The 15378-nt window shown below is 38.6% G+C and overlaps 3 protein-coding genes across 5 annotated transcripts; 1 reads left to right on the forward strand and 2 right to left on the reverse strand.

The window, feature by feature from the left end:
- Positions 1 to 6: 6 nt before the first annotated feature.
- LOC147532771 (Pentatricopeptide repeat (PPR) superfamily protein) lies at positions 7 to 4051 on the forward strand. 2 transcript variants are annotated; one of them, XM_086646734.1, is made up of 2 exons: positions 7 to 221; positions 462 to 4051. In XM_086646734.1, exons 1-2 carry the CDS (start codon positions 209 to 211, stop codon positions 2084 to 2086), a joined length of 1638 nt encoding a protein of 545 aa, XP_086502860.1. In that variant the 5' UTR covers positions 7 to 208; the 3' UTR covers positions 2087 to 4051. The 2 variants fall into 2 exon arrangements, with proteins under 2 accessions (XP_086502860.1, XP_086502861.1); XM_086646735.1 differs by lacking the exon at positions 7 to 221 and having other exon boundaries at positions 530 to 4051.
- Positions 2170 to 5031, reverse strand: LOC147532772 (putative protein S-acyltransferase 7). Of its 2 annotated transcripts, XM_086646732.1 has the most exons (6): positions 4623 to 5031; positions 4411 to 4546; positions 4077 to 4259; positions 3515 to 3823; positions 3091 to 3324; positions 2170 to 3006 (listed from the first exon to the last, which is right to left on the reverse strand). In XM_086646732.1, exons 2-6 carry the CDS (start codon positions 4513 to 4515, stop codon positions 2557 to 2559), a joined length of 1281 nt encoding a protein of 426 aa, XP_086502858.1. In that variant the 5' UTR covers positions 4516 to 4546; positions 4623 to 5031; the 3' UTR covers positions 2170 to 2556. The 2 variants fall into 2 exon arrangements, with proteins under 2 accessions (XP_086502858.1, XP_086502859.1); XM_086646733.1 differs by lacking the exon at positions 4623 to 5031 and having other exon boundaries at positions 4411 to 4596.
- A 2886-nt stretch (positions 5032 to 7917) lies between these two features.
- On the reverse strand, positions 7918 to 11291 carry SNM1 (DNA repair metallo-beta-lactamase family protein). Its single transcript, XM_086646731.1, has 9 exons — positions 10716 to 11291; positions 10218 to 10398; positions 9829 to 10068; positions 9548 to 9692; positions 8942 to 9076; positions 8793 to 8859; positions 8587 to 8664; positions 8391 to 8443; positions 7918 to 8274 (listed from the first exon to the last, which is right to left on the reverse strand). Exons 1-9 carry the CDS (start codon positions 11191 to 11193, stop codon positions 8173 to 8175), a joined length of 1479 nt encoding a protein of 492 aa, XP_086502857.1. The 5' UTR covers positions 11194 to 11291; the 3' UTR covers positions 7918 to 8172.
- Positions 11292 to 15378: the final 4087 nt, after the last annotated feature.

Here is a 15378-nt window from a genome sequence, read left to right on the forward strand (position 1 = left end):
GGTACTGAGGGCCTGAGGCCTTAGCCCCCCCCCCCCAATTTCACGAAATACATAACCATTATAACTAAATGGAAAGGTGTTGTTCCTCTGAAAGGTCTATAGAGTCCTACCATGACAGAATAAGCATTCCACATCAACCCCATGGGAATGGGAAGTGATGTGATAGTTGACCCGAGAAAGCTAGTCAGAGCTGACGTTGTCGGCCAGGATGGGCCAAGTTAGTATGAATGAAAATAAGACTATGCCCAGCTTGGCACGAGTCCCAACCGAATCCCGGCGGGCTGACGTGTTGGGCCATGATCTAGAGAGAAAAAGTAAAAAAAGGAATCTCTCTTTAGATCATGGCCTGACACGTCATCCCGCCATTTACTTTCTCTCTCTATATTCTGTCCCGGACACGTCAGCCTGCCGGGACTCGTGCCGGGCGTACCATCACGGTTGTAGTATGGAATGGGAGCAAGTGTTTTTATGGGGTCAAGGAAGAGATGGTAATCTCCACAAACCCAATATTTCTACTTGTTTGGTTATAAGGAAGACAAGAGAGAGAGAGAATAATGAAGAGATGATAATCTCCACAAACCCAATATTTCTACTAATAAACCACTGCAAAACCCTCCCTCAACTCCAAAAACTTCATGCCCAAACCATCACCTCTGGCCTTCTCTCTCTCTACCCTTCCTTATTCCTCACCAAAATACTCTTCACCTTCACTCTCCTCATTCCCACTACTACCATTACTCTCTCTTCTTTAAATTACTACTCCTTATCTATTTTCCACCAAATCCCAAACCCATCCACTTTCTCTTTCAACACCATCATCCGTGCCCAAACCCTCCTCTCTTCACCTCTCACTTCGCTTCTCATCTTCTCCAAAATGCGTCTCATGTCCATACCCCCTGACTCCCACACTTTCCCTTTTGTCATCAAAGCCTCTACCCACCTCCGCTCTCTCCAACTTGGTCGTTCTCTTCATTCCCAGCTCATTAGGTTTGGGTTTGGTTCAGATATCTTTGTTCATAACACTCTCATCAATTTTTACTCAAAATTGAACTCATTGTTGGATGCCCATCAGTTGTTTGATGAAAGTCATCTTAAAAGAGATATTGTCTCTTATAATGCAATGATAGATGGGTTTGTTAAGGCCTTCCAAATTCATAAAGCACGAGAAATTTTCGATAAAATGCCATTTAAAGATTCGGTGTCGTGGGGTACACTCTTGGCTGGGTATGCTCAAACAAACCAATGCCGAGAAGCCATTCAACTCTTCGATGAGATGCTTGTTTTGGGAGCTAAACCTGATAATGTCGGGTTGGTTTCTGTTCTTTCGGCTTGTGCCCAAATTGGGGCACTCGAGCCAGGGAAGATGGTTCATGATTACATTGATAAGAACCAAATTAGAATCGATGGTTTTTTGTTGACTGGTTTGGTGGATATGTACGCAAAATGTGGATGTATTGAAGTTGCTAGAGAGGTCTTTGAATCGAACCAAGATAAGAACTTGTTTACGTGGAATGCAATGATTGTGGGTCTTGCCATGCACGGGCACGGTGATCTCTCGCTCAACTACTTCTTGAGAATGAGAGAGGTAGGAGTGAGAGCCGACGGAGTTACCTTTTTAGGTGTTTTGGTAGGATGTAGTCATGCTGGTCTTGTTAATGAAGCTCGAGAACTTTTCGAGGAAATGGAAGGGACTTACAGGGTGAAACGCGAACTGAAGCATTATGGGTGTATGGTGGATTTGCTAGGAAGGGCAGGATTCATAAAAGAAGCAATGGAGATAGTAGAGGGAATGGAGATGGAAGGAGATGCGTTTGTATGGGGTGGCTTGTTGGGTGGGTGTAGAATACATGGGAATGTTGAGGTTGCAGAAATAGCAGCTGAGAAGTTGATGAAGCTGTGTCCGGACGATGACGGTGGAGTATATAAAATCATGGCGGAGATTTATGCCAATTCAGGGAGGTGGGAAGAAGTTGCAAAGATGAAGAGATTAATGAATTCTAGGAAGTTATTCAACAACCCAAAAACTGGTCGAAGTCTAGTTGAAGTCGGTGGGTTTTCCATGAAAACGGGCCATGAATTTACATGAACATGAAGAGAAGCAACTGCTGATACATAATACAATGTGAACCCTTGAGTGAAAATTACATAAATATATAAGTTATGTGTTAGTTTCCTTCAAAACCTAATTCCTTCACAAGCCATAAAACTCAATCATCCTTAAAAATCAGTTAATAGAAGAACACTTCTTCTTCTTTGGCAGAGCCTACTTCAAATATATGAACACAAAATCCCAAACCAAGAGAACAACAACAACAACAAAAACAAGCACTATCTTATATAACACTCCCTCTCTCCCACTGTATAATGTACATCACATCTTTTCTTCCATGTCTACCTCCCCCATTAACAAACCAAAAGCTTCCACCAATTTTGGTAGAAACTGAAACAAAGAATCTTCTTCCCCTTGCCACATTCGACTTTTCGTTTCCATACAGCTGGGTTCGGTTAACAGAGGAAAGAGAGCTCTTTAAAAAAGCTGTGTTTCACTCTAAAAATTTAGACTTCAAGGCCTCCATTAATCTTCTCTCTCTTTGGTGTATTTTGATCCATTCCGAATTCCGCAGCCAATGCATGTATATCTGAAGTGATTTCCCAGTTGCCTTTCGGACCCCAGTTTGTGTGTCTTGGCTGGGGCTCACACCTCTCTAAACTTCCTACGCTGTCAATCTGGTTCTGTATGTCGTCAAACTCTTCTGCCACAACACCCTGCCTTTTCCCTCCCATTTCGATGTCAAAGCTTCTCTTGGGCATCTCGTGACCAGTGCCACGACCAATTGATATCGAGTTGCTCAAGGTGGAACATGACCCCTCTGTCACCATTGCTCTGAAGTTGTTTTTAGAGCTAGGAATCTTGGAGAAGAAAACCTCCTTGATATTTCGAGCCAATCCAAGGTTATAAGGGTTCATCTTCCTGTCGTACCTGTATCGGAAATTCTCATATGTCGTCTGCATAAACAATTAAAGAATTACAAGAAGCAGAAAGTACAGATACTAGAGCAATAAAAACGAGGGAGAGGCAAAAGGTTAAACCTGGTTGGTGGAAATTAAGTAAAGATGGAAGGCTGTGAGTCCTCCGACAAACCAAGCAGTTATAAAAGTGTATAATATGAGAATGCCGGATACGGGGGATTTCAGAATAGCTTTCCAAAGATTACAGTGGTATGCTTCCATGATGTCCCTGATGTTAACCCAACAGAAGGCGAAAACATACAGGCACAAGATAGTCGTGGACGACACAAACATGAAAAAGAATCTGTAGTTCCTCTGCACAAAGAGAAGTAGAGCAACCATTAGTATCACCAGGAAGCAAGTCCGAAGCGTGTTTCGGTGCATAAAGGGCATGCCAATTGCTCAAGTTCATAGTACTAGTATCATGTCAGATTAGTCAACTTGAGTAAATGTAACACCATGATTTTATGGAAGTAAACTTTCGAAGCTAAAGCTCAGAACATACCTTCCCAATGCACTGACCAACCCAAGGGCAATGATGATCGAAGCGTTCAACACAGTTATTACAGATCGAGCAATGAGAGCAACGGGGCGGACGATATAACATACATGTATGACAATACTTCACCTTCACTACAATCCCATTGACAAGCACATCCTTGGTTGGTGGTAAACTTGAAGCCCCACCTTGATTTCTTGCCCAGTCAGACGATAACATAGAAGGATCCGCTACATCCTCGGGTTCAGGCGGGTGAGGACTCCGAGGAACAATGCCTGGATCCCTTCCAGAAGTAAGGAATAGAAGCACTATAATCTGCATCAATTAGCAAGCCACCCGTATCAATACATTAGCAGAGAATGCCCAAAACATACCCACATTAACTCTTTTACTACACGAACGTATAATTTGTATCTGAATTCTCAATTCTTCTTCACTTGGGTTATTCGTCGATCTCACTATCGGTGTACTAATTACTAGAATAGTTCTTTTTTTTTTTATCTATAATAAGAAAGGGTATTATTCGAAAATACGAAAAAGAAAGTAGTAGTAAGAGTGAAGAACTTACATGTAGCACAAGGAGGATAGGAATAACTATAATGAGATTACCAAGATTGTGTTGAAACTCATTAATCAACTTTTGTGAAACAAAAACACAAAAGAAGATTACTGGAGTTGTAATAAGGGATACTGTGATTATCAAAGATCTTGCATCTGGACCAAATATAACTCTTCCTCCAAGGAAAAATCTCTGTCATCAAATATGAATAATAAGTTCTTTTTTCAATCAAATGAAGTCATAAACAAAAAATCAGAGTCCTACCCAAGTTATAATTTTGGCTTAAATGGACAAATCTCTCTCTAAAACTCTCTGTTTGTCTCTCTATCTATCTAAAACTTACATTGCTTCCTTTCCAGACTTGGTAAAGTCTCTTATTATTGGAGTCAATGATCCGGCGATTGGAATCGGAGAGCTGAGGTGGGCGAGGAGTTGTAGTAGAATACATCGATTAGATTATTAAAACCCTGAAAAATAATCTGTAAAAAGGAAAATATCAGAAGAAGTGAAAATATGTAATGAGAAATAAAGAGAAATATGAGAAAAAGTTGTCACCTTCAAATACTAGTATGAAATATGGGTTTTTTAAAAAAAGCAAAACAAAAGAGAGTATTGAAACTGAATCAGAGTTCTTCAGCTCCACAATTTTCTTTAGAAAATAAGTGATGGAAGAAGAAGAAGAAGAAGAAAGTGGGTTTCAGTGTGTTTCAGGTCCCAGATCAGGAAAGCTCTCAAACTGTGAATGAAGGAAAGAATGAAGAGTGTGTTAGTAATTACCTAAAATACCCCTATACTGATACAAACATTGAAAGTAAAATAAACAAACAAAAGCAGAATTTTGACTCACATATGTGTTGGATATAACAAATAAAAGAGGGAGGACTACTTTTTTTTTTGTTCACTTTTTCTCTCAACATTTAGCAAGGAGATCACTGAAAATAATATGGCCCATGTGTGGAGGTACAATTTTTTTTGGGTGGAAGATGTTAGTTTAAACACCTTTCTTTCAATGTTGCAATGGAGTGTCGTCAACCTACCCTTCGCTCGCAAGTTCGCTGATTCTTTTACCTCTTTTACTACTACCACCGTCATCTCTATCATAATTGTGGCGAAGGAGAACCTCCACTTTGCCAGAACAAAGAGTAGAGAAGAGAAAAAAGAAAAAGAAAAGAGAGAAAGATAGATAGAGGCCAACAACCATTGACTCAAGTGGTAAGAGGTAAGTCTTCCAACTTAGAGGTCAAGGGTTCGAGACACACGCTTACCAATTCAAAAAAAAAAAGGAAAGATAGATAGAGAGGGAGAGAGTGAGGCAGAGAGAGGTGGCGGTGGTAGTCAGAGGCGATGCTAGAGATGGAAGAAAAAGATACGAAAAAGAAAAGAACACTTGACCCTTTACTAGCGTGAAGATAAGTAGCCGTAGGGATGACATGCTAAAAAAGGTTGGTCACAAAGTAAGAGGCTAATTTCCGAAACAGCCGCCAAGAAAAGAAATGGTTAACTTGGGGCGGTGGTGTTTGTTTTGAAAATTGAGGGGTTCAAATATGAAGACGGAAAGTGTGTAAAGGATCAGGCGGCAATTACCTTAAACTAGGAGGATGTGGGAACAAAAGGAAAAGAATAATTTGCAAGAAAAAGCTTGAGTGGGAACCAGGTAACGTGGAGGAAGACTGGTCAAACACAAATTAATGGTCTGATGAGTTCAATTTTAAAATCTTAATTTGTGGGAAGTTTTTTCTTTTGCTGCAAATTAATTTGTGGAAAAACAAATTGGTACCGAAATTGATTCCGGAAAGGGCAGTCACCTAACTTCTAAATTAACCCTAAATTACAAAATAAACAATGATAAGGTGTTTTATTTTGTTCCCGGGGAGGCTAATTAGTCAACCCACCACCACCACCACCACCGCCACCGCCACCATGGGACTAGTGTGGTTGATTTCATGTCTAAAAAAGAGGTGAATGGGACCAATGGGGTAGGTCCCATTGTTTTTTCTTAGCCTACCCAATTAAGGCGCAAAGCAAAGAACTCATTTGTTTTTCTCTTTTTTGTGTTATTTTATTTTTTACTTTATGAGGATGTGAATGGTGTAAAGAAGGTTAGGTGATTCTGTCAGGCCGACCGTCCGTCCTCTGATTCTCTTTTTCTTTTTCTTCCATCACTTTTAATAATTCATCTACCTTTAACCCCCTCAAACAACACTCAACAACATAAGGATAGGTAAATTTTATACACAATTTACCATTGTTGTCTGGTCACATTCATGGTTATTCTCACCTACCATTCGGTTTTATCTACCTTGGTAGGCACACATTTCAAGTACCCACACATGATTTTCATCTCTATGACCACTTTCGGCTACCGCCGCTACGGGCCACCACTATGTTTTTTCTCTTTCCCCGCCTTCATATTCATTATTACCTCAAACGACCACTGCGGCTTCACCTCCTACCACCACTTCCGAACACCACCATCATGTTTTTAGTCTCTTCTTATTTCTATGTCGATCTCCACCATCACCTACTAATTTCTTAATTTAACTAAAAAGCTTCCCATCCTAAAAGACTTTTTAAAGAAAATTCTTCTACAACCAAGAAGCCCACTTCTTCCAATTCACTGAAAATTAAAGAGAGATGGAGAGGAGAGAAGGAGAGAGAGGAAGAGGATAAAGAGAAAGGAAAGGAAAGAGATAAACACAATAGTGGAGGTGGGACTTGGTCAAGGCTAATTAACCTAGTTAAGTTAGACGTATTTGTAACAAGTATAATTGATAAGCATAAAGTTTCCGTAAAAATAAAGGTGATTGATGTGTGCACACAAAATTTGACTAAGAATTTAAAAGAGTTTTGCAGAAATTAGTCAAATCCACTTAGTCCCATTAGTGTTTGAAAGTGTTTGAAGGTGATTGCGGTGCATTCAAGTGGTTGAGAGTGTTTTCATCTCCAAAAACTTGAAAAGTGTTAGGTTCGATACGTATTTGTAACAAGTATAATTGATAAGCATAAAGTTTCCGTAAAAATAAAGGTGATTGATGTGTGCACACAAAATTTGACTAAGAATTTAAAAGAGTTTTGCAGAAATTAGTCAAATCCACTTAGTCCCATTAGTGTTTGAAAGTGTTTGAAGGTGATTGCGGTGCATTCAAGTGGTTGAGAGTGTTTTCATCTCCAAAAACTTGAAAAGTGTTAGGTTCGATTTCCACATGAAGTGGATTGAACTTGAGTTATTACAAGTATAAACCTCTTTATTTGTAATTTAATTTCGGCGATATCGTGCTTATCACATTGTGACGATGTATCAATGTCATATAATGACTAACGTACAACATAATCTATTAAAAAAAAAATTGATGTCCAATTCGGAACCTATGAACATTTTCTTTATTTGGTTGAATCTCTCTTACTCATGTAGACCTGCGCCACCACCACGGTCATCTTTCTCTCTTTTATCCTCTAGGAGAGAAGTACAGACAAAGTCAAGAATGTAAGCATTTTGAGGGTGCAGACTTTATTCACCTTTACCAAAATAAAAGAGATTTTTAACTTTTTAACCAAATAGTATCTACTTTCTTGACTTTGTCTGTATTTTGAGAGTCTGAGTAGCTTTATCCATAATTAAAAAGGGGGAGAGATGTGACAACCATTTTAGCTAAAAACCACTGCATCACTCTGCACAGCTGATCAAGACTTTCTTTAATAATAATAATTGTAATTTGCATTAAAGTGTGACACATGATAATAAACAGTTCCCCACATGCCACTCTAATAAACTTGGATTATCCTCCTAACCCCCTCACTAAATCAATATATTATTAATTCCCTAAAGAGGTCAAAAGTACCCCTAAACTCATTTACAAAAAGAAACAACTAGTATTACTTCATAAACACATTACATAGGATCATATTTTTTGCCAGCCATTGACTGTTGCATTTATGACATTTATACACTTGGGTATTTCAATATACTTATGGATTTTTCTAGTACAAATTTGGATAGAGGAATGTCCACGCGAAATTAGAAGAAAATTGTGGACATTATGGGAACCGAATATAACAACACTAATACTAATAATAAGACAAGTTGATTTGAACTCCTACGAAAGCATCAGGATGCTTTCAGCCATTCCCTAAAATAACTTTGCATATTATCTCGTTGAGCCGCATTGCCAACATTGACAGTGGGTATAATCTTCTCAGGCTTCAAGAACTGATAAGTGACAGGGGGACATATACTAGTTAGAAAAGACGGAACAAGAAGCAAGTCGAAGTAGATGATTAGTGTAAATGGAAGCTGTATATAAAATACGGTCATTAGTAACTTACCTTCACAAACTCTCTTAGTTCAGTGAAGCTGGAATGCTCACTATACGGAACACCTGCAACCAGTACCAGCAAAAAATGTCATACCTCTCTCTCTATACTAAACCTACAAGGTAGTATGTGCCAAGATCTTGTTGAGCAAGATCATGCAAATAAACTGAACTCTTTTTATTTAACAAGTTTTGGGAAACAAATTTACCATAGATTGTGACATTGCCTTTCGAACTTGGTTTAATTAGACCCAAATCATTTCCTGTAGTCCCAGAGTATGTCCAACCTACAGAATATATCGTATTGGCAGAAACAAAAAAACATAAGAAACTTCTACTACCTGTCACATTTCGAAATATAACCAGAAATGAATGACTCAAGACCCAGGCAATGCGGTATGGGATAGTGCTTCACCAGTTGGCCGAAATGCCAAAATCGATTCATAAATATGCTTTTTGGTCTTCAGGTACTGTTTTAGTGTCTGCAAGGAAAACCATTGTGATTACAACATGAGTTAAGCTGCAGACGAGGTACAGTTTATGAGAATATATGGTAGTTTGAACCTCATGTCGCAAGGATGATAACGGAAGGACATGAAGGGGTGTATCCTCTGCACGAGAACATAGATTCTCAGATAGCTCGGGCCAACCGAAAGACTGCAGAATCCGTTTCCTTGAAGCATTTGTATGTACCTTAACCTATGAGAGTCACTGCATCAGTTAGAAAAATTGCATTTCAAGACTGCCTATAACAAGCTTTTAAGCTCAAAGTGCAAGAAAATCAGAACAAGACTTTGTACCATCTATACTAAAGGTTTATAAACAGAACGCTCAAACAATATGGGGTTTGAAGGGGAAAACTGTGTAGTTTCAAACAGTTTTCTAGTTCTTTTACACTGCTTCCATATGAAACTTTTCTGTTGAAACAGAAATCTTATTAGAGGCCAATAGGATCTCAACTCTCTGGCGAAAGCTTAATTCAACAATTGAATAAATTCCTACTAGAAATAAATCAACTGAGTAGTTCTGGTAAAGATGTACCGAGCAAATACTAGTAAGTACAAATTGCACTAATACGAACCTTCGTCCTGCAGTTCAACTATCCGATATACTACAGGAAAAACCTTGCAACGGTGAAAAGTACAAGGTGTGAACTAAGTAATGACTTACCCCTAAAGCCTCAGAAATAGCAAGATAAACACGTTCTTTCCCAATGCTATATGCCCCAACAATGATAAGGGTTTTCGGCTGTTTCTTAAGAGTGTCTTTCGTAACCTTCACCACAAAATCCAAGACATCTTCTATTGGAGGGAACCTAAAGAAACCATCTTAGTTATTAACGTGAAGCAATATGACATACAGAGGCCAAAAACCAACATTTATAATGACTCACTCACAAGTTACAACTTATGATAAATAAACTAAAACTGACAAAATCATACAAATCTTACGTGTACTTTGGGTTGCAGTAAGTTGTATCCAGGTATAATAAGTTCACACGCTGATCTACCAGAAGTGGATACGATTGCATTTGTTTACAAGCTCTGAAGTCTCCAGTGTGTAAAAAGCGTCGTCCATCCTTAAGACAAAAATGTATAAGAGCTGCACCAGGACAGTGATTAGCTTCCAGCATTGTCACTTTGATTCCTTCCATAATATATTCGGTGCCAAGTTCCAAAGGGCATATTAATCTGCCAAAATAGATAACAATTAAGGAAGACACGAGGCTTTAAGAATAATACATATGCGACTTAAACGCCAAAGTACAAACAAAAACTTATAAAACTGACAAGAGTAGCGGCATTTTAGATTAATGAAGTAGAAAGCAAGCAGGGCTTACGATGGATTTACTGAGAGACAAGAACGCACTAATCGAGCAGTTATAGGGGTGCAATATATAGGGCCATGCGACCATCCCTTGCTCAACCCACCATAGTGATCGTAGTGAAAATGGCTGAGGAAATATGCTGAGCATCCTTCAATAAGACCGTATCTGAATGCATCTACGGTAAAAGGTGTTCCTGAAAATAACAAAATCAAGTGTATTTGTTGGAAAATAACATCAAAAGAAGAATTCGAAATTTCAGCATTCAAAATTTCAGCATTCGAAATTCCTATAAGTTTTTAAACATCGACAACTTAGATACACGTAGAAAAAGATTACATCTTTCAAAACATAGAGACTTTTAATGCATTTCTCAAACTCCTAACTAGGTTAAACATTGAAACGTTATAAGTCTTTGTGTGGGGGGTTTTCTAGTTAATTCAGTAATATAAACATTCTTCATCTTCTTTAAACAAAACGTATTATATTTCAAAAATTAGGGGAAAATCTCACCTGGAATTTTCTTATAAAAGGGGCAACTTTTACGAGCAGTTTTTCCATTACCGAATCTCTTGCCTGGTGGATTGGAAATGTTGGGATTCTTCGAACCAGCCAAGCTTGATTTTGTTTTATGATTCACGGGAGGCAAAGAAGAAACCCTAATTTCGGAAGTAGATGCATCGGACTTCTTGAGTCCCCATAACTGCAAAAGATTTGTTTGTTTGAGATTCCTCTCCAAAGAGATATCTTTCACGGGTGTCTTGTTCTTCTCAAGTAAACAAGACCAATCTGTTCCGCTATGATAGAAATCCGACGAGAAGCTCTCGTCACCGACTACTCCTCCTCGTTCTCCATGACCGTGAAACGAGTCTTCCGGTGGTTGTGATTGAGATGGAAATCCGTCCTCGTCGAGGAGGTTCTCTGAGACATAGATGATGGAAGAAGAAGAAGAAGGAGACGTATTCTCTTCCATTTCTGCACAAATTTCCATCTGGATTGGAGAAGAAGAAGAAGAAGACTTTCAAACTGAACCGCGGGAAATAGGACCACACTGGTTTTCAAGGCAGCGTTTTGGGCGGGTACTAATATGATCAATGCGATGACTGATGGAGTAATTTTTAGGAAAGTTTCAAAGGCGCCTCTATGTCTTTTAAAGACACTTCCTTCACTCACAAACTTTGCATCTTTCCCATATTTGCCTAGATGGAGATGCCTACAACACTTACAAGGGACCAACAACTGGTAGCGCAGTTGGTCAGTGCATCTACCCCACAATACGGAGGTCACATGTTCGATCCCATATAAGTGCAAATCTAGAAATATTGAATTTGGGTATAAATAAAGTAGTTTTTGTGACCTTTAGAACATTTAATTTCGTCGGGTTTTAGACTAATTCCACAATTATTGTGCTTGTCACATCGTATCAATACCTTTATAATGACCATTGTAGTCGGTATTAAAAAAAAAATAAACACTTAGAAGGGGCGCCCATTGGCACCCTTGTATTCTTTCTTACAAATATCCAATTTGGGACCTAAATGAAACTTCACCGAAGAGAGAAAAATTTGACTTGAAAATAAGGACGGTTAATTTGGTTTAGCTCTGCGATAAACTTTGACTTTTAACATTTTTTACAATTGTTCCAATCATATATCAATGTATATTTTCTTTTAGCTAAAATCTCAATATTTTAAAGCCCGCGGCTTTGAGGAATAAAGAAAAAATGTCCAGGGAATAAAGAGTTTCTCTGTTTTTGATCCAAAAAATGATTTTTTTTTGTGTTTCTGACCTCTAATCTTCATCTCTTCATGTATTTCTATCTCTTCCTCCCACTTCTGCTGCTCTCACTCCCATATCTCATCTATCAACACAAAAATGATTTTTCTTTAGAAATTAATGAAACAAAAGAATATAACCAAAACTCTAATTTTGAAAAAAGTGAAAAACAAAATTTCTTTATGAATTGATGATACCCAAAACGAAATTAATGGTACTTCCAAGGTCTGGTGAATCGATGAAGCCGTCCAGATGTCTTATAGCTTCTCAGATTGATCGGTTAAGCATCACGTGAAGAACCTTAAAACCCTATAGAACAATGGCTTCAATCTGAAAGCTTCGACTTTAGGGAAGCGAGATGCATATCGGCGATGGTGGAAAGCAAGATAAGAAGGGTTTCAAATGGAAAGGGTTTCAAAAGGAGCCAGTATTTGGGCTCCTTTTTTGGGCCTTAGATTTATCCTCTCTATTGTTAATTTCAAACTCTATATGTTAATCAGAAGCCATTATTGAAGAGGACCTGCTAGTGATCTACTTGTTTGATGAAAACAATTTAAGGGTTTTGATGAAAACTCCATTGTCTGATCCCCCAATAATTCCACCAGAGAAGGAACTTCCATGTTAGGAGTTGAACAAAAAAATCAAAGTTATTATTGCTCTTATTACTTGAGAATTTCATTTCTTTTTCTCTCAATCCATGGATCATAAGTCTCTTGTGGACAGCAAGAGAGAGAAAGAGAACAAAAGACATGAAGATCAGGGGCCTAAAAGCAATCAAGTCAATTTTTTTTGAGTAAATAACAATTGTGTTCCTAAGTCTTTATTCCAGCGAGAGTTTTTGTTATTCCCCAAAGTCGTGGCCTATTTTAAATCTTTAGTTTAGGAAGTGCCCCAATACATGTATCTCAAAAAAAAAAAAAAAAATACAAAGTGCCCCAATGCTACGTACATCTTATTCAATGAAAGAAATAGGCATATTTTCTATAAGTTTATATGTTAACCAGAGTATCCAACTACATTAATTGTGTGCTACCTAATACATCAAGTGGAACAATCTTTTATCGACTACTCCCTGGTAGTAGCTTCCAGCGAGGTGAAACCCTCTTAAAAATCGTCTCCAGAACGAGACAGTTCCCAACACTTAAAAAAATCTAAAAATCCTATGTATCAAATGTGAAAAGTGAATATCTAATGCAACACTAAAAAAACTCTAATATTCATACTTTGATTATAAAACAAATTAATTGCTTAATCGACACGATTCTAAGAGTCAAGAGAACACTCATCTCTGTTCTTATGAAAGAAATTGGCAAAGACTTGCAGCATTTTAGATTGAATATATGAGTTGTGGGAAATCTTTTTCACCCTTAAAGGAGATGCTAATGTTGAGCTTAATATTCTCGGGGATAAAACTTTAGTTATAAAATATTATCAACCTTATCTCGGCTAACAAGTTGATTCTGATTTATCACAACGCTACCATATATAATACATTGACCTCAACACCATCACTATAGAGCATAAAATGTATAAATAGAGGTGTTGTATCTGCGGTTAGATCAATGAGATATTTAGTTAAGAAGTTATTGATGGAAGAAGGGAAGAGAATGGGGAGGTTGGATTTAACAATACAGGTGGTTAATCTGTCCAAAAATGTGAAACCAATCCACCTTTATACATTCTTCTCTTACTGCGGTACCGTTTCCGACGTCCAAATCCACAAATTAAAAGAAAATGAAGAGAAACAAATTGCCTTTGTTACCTTCAGACAACCTTATGCCATGAAAACTGCTCTTCTCCTAGATGTACGTTTCTCATTCCCATCCTTTTTTCATTTTGAGGAAGTTTCGATATCAGCTATGCTAAACTGCTCGAAAAAAAGACCGACTACAAACTGAAACCGACATGCCAGCTTCCCATTCAATAGGTCGCTTCTCTCTCATCATGGGCCGTCCATTGGGGGCCGGCCATGGCAGCTTCCAGTATGTGGTCGGGTCGGCCCATTTTTTCGGTTGTTTAGCATCCTCACCATTAATGTCTAACAAAAAATGTTACCCTGGCTGACTAGCTGATACAAATAACGCAAGTTGTTTTGCTAAGATAGCCTGAGCACTGAGATACTCTAACCATTTTACTCGGCCAATTAAGCCCGTCGATCAAATTATCATCCATTAGGTTGAGTTTTAGTTTTGACATGTGTGTGGTTCACAAAAATTGACAAAGAACCCTCCTCATTCTTCCCTTTTTTTGTCCAAAGTTGGATCTTATAACAAAGTGGTGAGGCTGTGAGGGGATATCCCTGATAGGGGTGGGAATTCTACCCGAAAGCCCGATACCCGTCACGTTTACCCGCGCTCGACAATGTTCATGGACGCCCGCGCCCGAAGATGGGTACTACCCGCCCAGCCCGATGATTTTTCGTGGGCGGGCTCGGGTGAAAAGCTCTGCCCGCCACCCCGCCCATACCCGAGCCCGATATGCTCACCCGACGGTTGCCTATAGATGCCAATCACTTTGAGTGTCGATTATACTTCACTATAAAGCCCAAAGTAGATTTAAGGTTTCTCCCAAGATATATAAACTACACATTGAAGCAACCCTAATAGTTTACCACATTGAATCTGAGAAATTCGGTAGCATAGAGAGAGAAAAAGAATCTACGTTGTCTCTCTAGCCGTTTCTCTCTTATTTACTAGACCTTCTTGTGCCAACCTTCTTCTCTATTAAATAAGTTATTGGGATCATCTTCCATCTCTATGTAGTGGTCAAATTTTAAGATTATTTTGATGCGAAGGAAGAACAAAGAAGAACTAATGAAACATACAAAGACAAGAAAAAAAAAGTGGAAGACAACCAAGTCTCATGTTTTGCATATATAGATCTATATCAGTTGTTGATTTCTTATGTTACGGAATCTGAGTATTTCTTTCATTCTTGATTTATAGGTTTTGTAAAGATTTGGTATCAATTTGTTTAGAGAAGCTTATTTGAACAATATCAAAATTCTAGAGTTTCCTGATCTGGTAGAAAAATATCAGATAGAGAAACCCGATGCCCGATTTGCCCGAAGCCCGACTTGCCCGATGCTTTAGTGGGCATGGGCGGGCTTTGATCATAGGAGATTTCAGAAAAGCCCGCCCAAATCCGCCCGAGAACCCGAGTGGGCAGAGGAGAAACTTACCCGACCCGCCCGAGCCCGACTCAGAATTACCCGCGGGTGCCCATACCCGCCTGATTCCCACCCCTAATCCCTGATATTTTTTACTTGTTTAAATTAAGAATATTTTTTTTATTTCAACTCTCTGATGCAGGATGCTACACTTGAAGACTCTCAAATTCACATATTACCGTTGCACAACTCAACATCATCATCCCTTCTTCCTAACTTAGAAGACGACAC

The sequence above is a fragment of the Eschscholzia californica genome, unplaced genomic scaffold (genome assembly GCF_041429995.1).
Source record: "Eschscholzia californica isolate CP2 unplaced genomic scaffold, dmEscCali1.0.p SCAF_6, whole genome shotgun sequence".
Classification (NCBI taxonomy): domain Eukaryota; kingdom Viridiplantae; phylum Streptophyta; class Magnoliopsida; order Ranunculales; family Papaveraceae; genus Eschscholzia; species Eschscholzia californica.

Coding starts and splice junctions, on each gene's coding strand:
- SNM1 (XM_086646731.1), bottom strand. CDS start 11,193: ATGGAAATTTGTGCAGAAATGGAAGAGAATACGTCTCCTTCTTCTTCT. Junction 9,693..9,828: donor TACTGCAACCCAAAGTACAC/GTAAGATTTGTA, acceptor TGGTTTCTTTAG/GTTCCCTCCAATAGAAGATG. Junction 8,275..8,390: donor AACTAAGAGAGTTTGTGAAG/GTAAGTTACTAA, acceptor GTCACTTATCAG/TTCTTGAAGCCTGAGAAGAT.
- LOC147532772 (XM_086646732.1), bottom strand. CDS start 4,515: ATGTATTCTACTACAACTCCTCGCCCACCTCAGCTCTCCGATTCCAAT. Junction 4,260..4,410: donor AAGTCTGGAAAGGAAGCAAT/GTAAGTTTTAGA, acceptor ATTTGATGACAG/AGATTTTTCCTTGGAGGAAG. Junction 3,824..4,076: donor CTATCCTCCTTGTGCTACAT/GTAAGTTCTTCA, acceptor TAATTGATGCAG/ATTATAGTGCTTCTATTCCT.